Source organism: Suricata suricatta, chromosome 2, assembly GCF_006229205.1.
Source record: "Suricata suricatta isolate VVHF042 chromosome 2, meerkat_22Aug2017_6uvM2_HiC, whole genome shotgun sequence".
Lineage (NCBI taxonomy): Eukaryota > Metazoa > Chordata > Mammalia > Carnivora > Herpestidae > Suricata > Suricata suricatta.
Window position 1 is genome coordinate 105,223,179 of NC_043701.1, and position 10,212 is coordinate 105,233,390.

Here is a 10,212-nt window from a genome sequence, read left to right on the forward strand (position 1 = left end):
CGGGACGCGGAGGCCGCGGCGGGGACGCCGAGGGGCAGGCCCGCGAGAGCGGAAGGGCGGGGCCGCTCGGCTGCGGACGGTGCCTACACCTGCCGGGGAGAGCGGCGCCGAGCTGGGCCCGGAAGATGGCTGCTGTTTGTCCAGGGCCCACCCGGCATGCTCTAGGCGCGCTCTGGCCTCCGCTGCAAGGTGGCTCTCGCCGGGGTTGTTTTGCCTAGGAGGAAACGGAAATTCAGGGAAGTAAAGTAACTTGCCCAAGGTCACGCAGGACTGGGACTCAATCCAGGAATTAGACCCCTTCAGATTCCAAGCCTGCTTTTCCCATTACACCAACACGGCCCCAATTTCGAGGCCTGAAATGGTTAAAAGTAAAAATAAGTGTTGCTGCGGTGTTCATCTAAGCCCCCATGCCCCGTTTGAGCCACGTGTACTGAAATTGTGTTTAATTTTTTTTAAACCATTTCTAAGCCCTGTGAAATCTTGCCGAGTGTCAAACCTTGTGAAGAAATTTTTGCCTACCAAGTTCAGTAAGTTCACCAGTGCGCTTCCCGGTATCCACATTAAGGCACTTAAATTCAAACTGATGAAACTTTTACTGAGAATTGGATTTTGGTGGTCAATGAACACTGCTACGTTAACGTCTTTTAAAATAAATTTTTAAAAATCTGGCAACAGAACCTGCTGGTGCGCAGATGAATACACTTCTTTGTTTTATATAACATGAAAACCTTATCAGAACTAAGCCAAAGATTTCTTTCCGCCTGCCATTTAAGAATAAAAAGAACTGCGATTTAGATTGTCACGGTTTTTATTGAACACCTGCTAATGTGGAAAGTTTTGTGCTAGGCTTTCTATCGTCTGGATAGGTTGCAGGTAACTTCATCAGTCCTTGAGATTATGGTCTTTCAGACTAACCACATAAGAGTTGAAAGGTGTGGTTCAAAGACCGAAGAATATAAGGAATAATTTTAAACCACTTTATAGAATATTTTTAAAGAAATTACCAACTATAAAGAACTTTAAAGTGTCATTAAATTCTTCTATATAAATAAACAGTATCCTGGGAATCCAACCTGGCGACAGCAATTCCAATTAGTCTGGACTTTGGGAGACTGAGATAAATGTTATACTCACAGCTTCAAATTCTAAACCAAACTAAAAACTCAACTTTCTGTAAAGAATCAAGATCTGAATCAGTCTCACTTGTGTATCCAACTTTCCCAGAACTTTATTAACTAAGGTACAATATTGTTTTAGGTACTACTAATTAGGCTTTCCAACAAATGTATTAGGAGCATGTGTCCTTGGCACATAAATGAACTAGTTACACTCTGCATTCAGGAGGTATGTGTAACTCAGGAGTACATAGTGTAACTAGTTCATTTATGTGTGTGTATATATATATTATATATACATATATACTTTATATATACATATATATACGTGTGTGTGTGTGTGTATATATATGTGTATATATATATATATATATATGACATGTAAACAAAAAAGGGCAACCTAGAATTTGGACCAAGCATCCAAAGAGTGGGAAGGACAGGTTGGAATGGGAACAAAGAAAAAGAAATTGCTAGGTTCACCCTTTGCACCAATCAAGATTCCAAGCAAAGAAATTCCTTAAAATCTAAAGAAGCTATTTAGTAGCTTAAGAAAGCAAACTTTTCAAACGTTTTTGATATACGTAAGTTGTATAAAGTATAATTTCAATACGAGTAAATCGAATACTTCTTAGGCCTCCTTTTGCTATAGTAATTATAAACCCTTTGTAACGGTTCTCAAGGGCGGCACTTTACTGGAGAGTACTCATTACACAAACACTTGATTCTTCTAAACTTCTAAACTTATTTGTAGGTACTAAAAGTAGTCCAACTGTTTTGTTAAAAATTACTATTTAGGTCTATGGTGTGCAAACAAGTGTATTTACATCTTTATATGCTCTGTTCATTATATTTTCATTGTTATCTAGTTAAAAGAATAGACGTCTCTGTCAAAACCTTCATTAGCTTTCGTTTTGTTCCCAGTAAGTACACTAAATCACAAACTGAACATGTACACTTTGACAATACTTAGTCAAATATGACGCTTCCAAAATCTTCCCGGACAGAACCGTCACATATGAAATAGTATTTCAAATAGTTCCAAACTTCCAGGATTTCTGAATTTTCAGTCTCGATAATCTGTGAACGAATTCCAAGTAAGTGAGGGTTTCACCAAACCATCCACTGGCAGACAACGCAACAGCCAATGACAAGTTTACCACCAAGATTCTGGAACTCTACCAGCATTGTAGCAGTTACCACTTACTCATGTGTTGTAAGAATTACATTGTCATGTGGGAATTTATCTTATAAACACTTAAATGGTGCTTAATACTATGTGCGCCTTTGTTCTAATCATTTTGCAAATATTCATTTAATCCTCATGAAAACACTACGAGGTGGGTACTATTGTTATGCCATTGACAGAGGGTGAAGCCAGACTAAGGCAATGAGGTCCCTCCCAGTTCTCAGGATTACATGATTAGCGGCATTAGAGGTGTTACCAAATACTCTGGGGAGAACAAAGCCTTGTGCCTTCGAAGCCAGGAGTTATTACAAGTTTTTTCCTGCCCCGAACCCAATCAAGATCTTGAAACAAGAGGATGAATTAAGTAAAAGTTCTGTCCTCTCCCTATCACACTGGCTTGGGTCAAAGCTATCTGGCTTCCCTTTGCTCTTTGGGCGATGTTTACATAAACGGTAAAGCTGTATCCACTACAAGCTGATGAGAGACTTACTAAAAGATCAAGGTGAGGCTGAGATTAAAAACACAGGACAGAGTTAAGTGAGGAAGTGAATTTAGAAATGGCTGTGTTGACTGAGGAAAGCCCAGGGAACACCTTAACCTTCAAGGGACTACCCCCGTTTCTCCTTTGAAAACAGGTTTAAAATTCACAAGAGAGTATCCTTGCCGTTCAGGAAATAAAAATCACATCTCTGATTGTTAAGTAATGACCTCTTGTTTCCCTATGTGTGACAATCTTGTTTTACTATGTTACAGAGAACAGAAAAATCACACGTATCACATAGGCATCCCCCCAAGATAAACAGGAAGACGATCTCTGAGTTCTGGGAAAGCAACTAAAAATCTGAGCCGTTTTCTAACTATAGTGTTGGGATGCACACAAGTAGGTGTCGTTGGGAAATAGCCCCTGCTGTCCTCTGCACTGGGGGTTCTGCCAGACGCACACGTAAACTGTGTGCTTCCCACTATGTGGGGCCTGCTTTGCTGTCTGCTAAGGTTTCTTCAGAAAATAAAATACTTAAAAAGACTTGTTATATAGTCAGGAAAATTTGTCTATCACCTGAATATCAGTTTATGACTGTAAACGTATTCACCAATCCAGTTAAACATCTATCATCTCACCTCAAGAAACAGAGACCTTTAAACCATTTCTCACTACGGTGAATTTTTGTGATACTAACGAACATGGGATGCTATGTTGTGTGTTAATATAATTACACAATGAGAGTTTCCCCCCCCCAACAAACATTACCTAATGTTGAACTTACTTTGAGTGTATTCCCAATAAGTAACTTACACCAATCCAGGCAGGAGACAGCTAAATAATTTTTTTCTGTAGCATTTTTTTTGCAAAACAATGTAAACATACACAAAAATATTGATGATCATATAATCGACCTCAACCCTGATTAGTCCAACACTTATCCACATTTTTTATAACCTAGCTTCACCTGCATTTTGCCTTTTTAAAAACTTATTTATAATTGGCATAGAATATTGTATTAGTTTAAGGTATACAACATAAAAGTTTAACACATATATATATTGTGAAATGATTACCACAATGTGGTCATACAATTGGGTTAACATCAATCACCTCACATAGTTCTTTTTTTTTCCTTGTGATGTGAACATTTAAGATCTACTCTCTTAGCAACTTTCAAATAGTTTATTTGAAACAGTATTATTTTTTTATTTAAAAAAGTTGGTTTACTGTTTATTTACTTTTGAGACAGAGAGAGAGAGAGAGAGAGAGAGAGAGGACATGCGAGCAGGGGCGCGGTAGAGAGGGGGAGACACAGAATCCAAAACAGGCTCCAGGCTCTCAGCTGTCAGCACAGAGCCTATGGCGTGGCTCCAACTCATGGTGAGATCAGGACCTGAGCCAAAGTCAGACGCTTAACTGACTGAGCCACCCAGGTGTCCCTATAGCACAGTTTTATTAACTATGATTACCACACAGTCCATTAGATCCCCAAGACTTATTTATCTTTTAACTGGAAGCTTGTACCTTTTGACCACCTTCACCCATTTTGCCCACCCCACCAACCCCCACTTCTGGAAACCACAAATCTGTTCTCTGTATCTTTGAGCTTTGTGGGTTTTTTAAATTTAGATCCCATATAAGTGATGTAATACGGTATTTGTCTCTCTCTGTGACTTACTTCACTTAGCATAATACCCTCAAAGTCCATCCATGTTGTCACAAATGGCAGTGTTTCCTTCTTTTTTTTGTGGCTGAATAATATTCATACATATGAATATTACGTAACATCTCACAACTTCTTTATCCATTCATCCATCAACAGACACTTACATGGCCTTTGTAAATAATGCTGCAATGAACATGGAATGAAGACATCTTTTTGAGTTCGTGTTTTTATTTTCTTTGGGTAAGTACCCAGCAGTCAAATCACTGAATCATACAGTCATTCTATTTTTAACTATTTGGGGAAACTCCATACTGTTTTCCATAGTGGTGATACCAATTCCCATTTCTACCAACAGTGTGAGGGCTCCCTTTTCTCCATATCCCTGTCAACACTTGTTACTTCTTGTCTTTTATAAATCAGCCATTCAAACGAGAGTGAGATGGTATCTCATTGTAGTTTGGATTTGCATTTCCCTGATGATTAGTGATGTTGAACACCTTTTGATGTACCTGTTGGCCATCTGTATGCCGACTTTGGGGCAATGCCTATTCAGATATTCTGTCAATTTTTAAATCAGATTCTTTTTTGCTCTTATATTGTATGTTCTTTATGCTTTTGGATATTAATCCCTTACAAGAGATATGATTTTAAAATATTTTCTGCCATTCAGTAAGTTGCCTTTTCATTTTGTTGATGATTTCCTTTGCCCTGCAGAAAATTTTTATTTTGACGCAGTTCCACTTAGTTTTGTTTTTGTCACCTTTGCTTCTGGTGTCAAATATGGAAAGTCATCCACCAAGACCAATGTCAAAGAGCTGACTGCCTATGTTTTCTTCTAAGTATTCTATGGTTTCAGGTCTTATATTCATAAGTTTTTAATCCATTTTAAGTTAATTTTTGTGTATAGTGTAACGGTTTTTTCTTTCGCATGTGGCTGTCCACTTTTCCCAACACGTTTATTGAAGAGGCTCTCCTTTACCCACTGGATATTCTTGGCTTCTTTATTGTAAACTAAGTGACTATGTATGTGCTGGTTTATTTCTGTTCTCTTGATTCTGTGCTATTGATTTTTTTGGTAATGTTTATTTAGTCTTGAGAAAGAGGTAGAGACAGAGTGCAAGCAGAGGAGGAGCAGAGAGAGAGGAAGACAGAATCTGCAGCAGGCTCCAAGCTCTGAGCTGGCAGCACAGAGCCCAACGTGGGGCTCAAACTCACCAACGATGAGATCATGACCTGAGCCAAAGCTGGATGCTTTACCGACTGAGCCACCCAGTCACTCCTGTTGATCCTTTTTTTTTTTTAATGCTAATACCATACTACTTTTATTACTATAGCTTTGTGAGATACTACTTTGAAATCAGGAGCAGAAATTTCTACTTCTTCTTGATTCAGTCTTGGTAAGTTGCGTGTTACTAGGAATTTATTAATTTCTTCTACATTATCCAATTTGTTGCCATTTAATCATAGTAGTCTCTAAATTTGTCCCTTTTTTATTTTGGCTGAGGTATCATTAAATGAATCCCAACTTCAATATGCAGGTCTAATGAGCTTGTTTTTTTCTTTATTTAAATTCTAGTTAGTTAACATATAGTGTAATATTGGTTTCGGGAGTAGGATTCAGTAATTCATCCCTTACGTACAACACCCAGTGCTCATCACAAGTGCCGTCCTTAATACCCATCACCCATGTAGCCCGTGTCCAATAAGGACTTTAAATAAAACTATATCTACAATGCCCTTATCACACTTACAAAATTAAGAAAGCCTCAATACTATCCATCAATCAGCAAGTATTAAAATTTTTCTGATTGTCTCAAAGTTTCCCTTTACAGTTGCTTCATATATTCACAATCTAAACAAGCTTTAGATCTTGCATTGCACTTGGTTAAGTCCCTTTTACTCAATTTTACTAGTACCTCACCCTTTTTTTCATACCATTGATTTACTGGAGAAGCGACACATTCCATATTCTGGATTTAGCTGATTCTTCCCTTATTATATTAGTTCCTTAAGATCATCCTCTTATTTTTATAGATAGGTGATTAGAGCTAAAATTTTTGTTAAATTCAGTTCCATATTTTAGATGAGAATATTCCATAGTATTTGCTGTATACTTCCTAACACATTCCATCTTGAGGCAAATCATGTCATAGTATCATTTTTTATGATGAAATATTGATCATGGGTTCAAGTGGTGTCAGCTTGATTCCTGTATTATAAAGCTTTTCACCAACCTTTCACTTAATTGTTTTGCATCAATTGATGATTGTGATTCAACATTTTATTAGGGGTTGTACAATAATGAATTTATGATTCTATTATTCCTTGTCAATTTACCAGGTACCTAGAGAACTTTGTATCATCAACTGTTGTTACCTTCAAATTCAGTTTGTAGATGAAAGATAGGATCAGTGCTTGGTTCCTTTTCTTTATCCATTTTTAGGATAATGAATTGGTGTGATTGCAGCTTCAGTTGTAACAATAAGACCTTTTTAAAAATTGTGATGAATTGATTTTCATATATTTGAATTATTTTAATTATTCTTTTTGATGCTTAAATTTTTTGGCCAATAGAAATTATTCAGGTTGGTTCCTGTGTATTTTGGATGTGTTCACATTAATCCTTGATCGTTTTCTTGCCTTCTGGCATAAGATGGGCCAGACTCATCCTGTACATGTCCTGCTCCTGACCTTGAATCAGTAATTTCTCCAAAAAGCGCTGGTTCCTTTCAGTAGGAAATGGTAGTTAGAAACCACCATCAGAAGTACTCATTGCCACTGAGTTATTATTGTTCTAGATCTTTCCAATGAATAGAGCTAGGAAATAGATCTTTCCAATGAATAGAGGTAGGAAATAGGCAATTATTCCAAGAGAAAAAAATCTTAAATTCATTCCAATATTTCAGGTCAAGTGTAACAATCTAGGGTTTTATCTTAACATATTTGATTTTCTATTTCTGTTTAACTTTCTCATCTGAAACTTTTTTCCTAGTGATATCCATAAAACTACTTATCTGTTTTATAATACTCAACAGTTCATTGCATTCCTTTTGTCTATGTAATAGTGTTTTATTATCTTATTTAAAAAATTTTTTTATGTTTTTTATTTATTTTTTTTGAGAGACAGGGAAAGGCAGCATGCGCAGGGAGGGTCAGAGAGAAAGGGAGACACAGAATCCGAAGACAGACTCCAGGCTCTGAGCTAGCTGTCAGCACAGCGTCTGATGCAGGGCTCAAACCCATGAACCATGAGATCATGACCTGAGCCAAAGTTGGATGTTAAAAGTGTGTTTTAAATTCATCTGATCTGGGGTACCTGTGGTGGCTCAGTTGGTTGGATGTCCAATTCTTGATTTCGGCTCAGGTCATGACCTCATGGTTTCTGAGTTCCAGCCCCACCTTTGGGTCTGCACAGACATTTCAAAGCCTGCTTGGGATTCTCTCTCTGCCCCTCCCCCATGCGCTCTTGCCCTCCCTTTCTCTCTCTCTCTCTCTCTCTCTCTCGCTCTCTCTCTGAAAATATATAAACTAAAAAAAAATTTTTAAGCCACCTGGTCTAATTATTTTCTCTGTATGACTGTGCCATCAACTTGAAATGTAGTTAGTTTCAATCCTGTTTTCAATTTTTAAGGGCTTGATTCTTTTTCCTTTTTAGAATAATTGCCTTTTAATTATGTGGTATATGGCATATAGCTAGACACTGTTCTAAAGTCTTTTCATGCATCATCTAATTTATCCATCAGGGTAAGCGTATGCTGTGGGTATTACCACCTCTGCTTTACATTCGGGGAGAGTGAGGTACTAAAAATTCCATAGTTCCCAAGACCACAAAGTCAGGATAAGAATTTCAACTGAAGGATCTGGGGCCCTTGGGTGGTTGAGTGGATTAAGCAACCAACTCTTGATTTTGGCTCATGTGGTGATCTCACGGTTTGTGTGTTGGAGTCCCGCATCGGGCTCTGCGCTAACCATGGGTAGCCTGCTTAGGAGTCTCTCTCTCCCTCTCTCTCTGCCCTTCCCTCTTTCTCTCTTTCAAAATAAATAACAAACTTAAAAATTTTTAAGTTAAAGGATCTGATTTATAATCCTCAGGCAAAATATAAGTTCCATGAGAGAGATAAATGAAAATCAATATGAGGGAGACAAAGAAGAGAAAATTGCATATTTTCTTAAAGTTTATGTATTTGTTTTGAGAGAGAGAAAGCACAAGCAGGGGAGATACAGAGAGGAGAGAACAAAAATGCCAAGCAGACTCTGCACTGCCAGCATGGAGCCCAAGGCAGGACTCAAACAATGAACCATAAGATCATGAGATCATGACCTGAGCCAAAGTTAGACATTTAATCCACTGAGCCACCCAGGTACCTTGAAAACTGAAAATTGTAAATTACATTTTTTAAATTACAGCCATTCTAATAGTTGTGAAGTGGTATCTCATTGTGGTTTTGATTTGCAGTTCCCTGATGTTTAGGGATATTGAACACTTTTCCATGTACCTGTTGGTCATTTATATATCTTCTTTGGAGAAATTTTTTATTCAAGTCCCTTGTCCATTTTTAAATTGGATTATTTGAGTTTTTTTGCTATTGAGTCGTAGGACTTCTTTATATACTATGGATGTTAACACCTTATCAGATACATAGTTGGCAAATATTTTCTTCCATCCCATAGGTTTCCTTTTCACTGAGTTGAATTTTTTTTTTTTTTGCTATGCAGAAGCTTTTTAGTTTAATGTAATTCCCCCCTGTCTATTTTTGCATTTGATGCTTGTGCTTAACATGTGATATCCAGGAAATCATTACCTAGATCAATGCCAAGGATCTTTTTCCTTACGTTTTTTTGTAGGAGCTTTATGATCTCAGGTCTTACATTGATCCATTTGAGGCAATTTTTGTAAATAGGGGTACAATTTCATTCTTTTGCATTTGGCTGTCTGGTTTTCCCAAAATCATTTACTGAGGAGACTGTCCTTTTCCCATTGTGTGTTCTTGGTCTCTTGTCAAAAGTCCATTGACCATGTATGTAAGAGTTTATTTCTGGACTCTCTATTCTGTTTCACTCATCAGTGTGTCTTATGTCAATACCATACTGTTTTGATTGCTATAGCTTTGAAATATAGTTTGAAATCAGGGCTTGTGATGCTTCCAGCTTCATTTTTCTTTCTCAGGATTGCTTTGGTTATTTGGGGTCCTTTCTGGTTACATACACATTTTAGAGTTGTTTGTTCTATTTCTGTGGGGGGAAAATGCCACTGGAATTTTGATTGGGATTCCTTGAATATGTATCTTGCTTTGAGTAGTGTGGACATTTTCACCATATGAATCCTTCCAATACAGTAACATAGGACATTTTTCCATTTGTGCTTTCTTTGGTATCTTTCATCAATGTCTTATGATTTTCAGTGTACAGGTCTTTCACTTCCTTGGCTAAATTTATTTCCAAGTATTGTTTTTCATGCTATTTTAAATGGAATTGTTTTCTCAATTTTTCTTCCATATAGTTTGTTATTAGTATATGGAAATGCAGTTAAGGGGGTGCCTGGGTGGCTCAGTCAGTCAAGCATCTAACTTCGGCTCTGGTCATGATCTTGTGGTCTCTGTGTTTGAGTCCCCCACATCGGGCTCTGTGCTGACAGCTCAGAGCCTGGAGCCTGCTTCAGAGTCTGTGTCTCTCTCTTTTTGCCCCTCCCCTCCTCACACACACATATACTCTCTCTCTCCCTCAAAAATAAACATTAAAAAAATTAGTAATAAAAAAGAAA

At 37.6% G+C, this 10,212-nt stretch overlaps 1 protein-coding gene across 1 annotated transcript in view; it reads right to left on the minus strand.

Moving 5' to 3' along the window:
• EGLN1 (egl-9 family hypoxia inducible factor 1) overlaps positions 1-10,212 on the minus strand; it is a 75,694-nt gene that overhangs the window by 54,810 nt on the left and 10,672 nt on the right. The window contains exon 2 of the mRNA XM_029919351.1: positions 7-214. Within this exon, the coding sequence (XP_029775211.1) occupies positions 7-214 (208 nt within the window). The remainder of the gene's footprint in view (positions 1-6; positions 215-10,212) is intronic.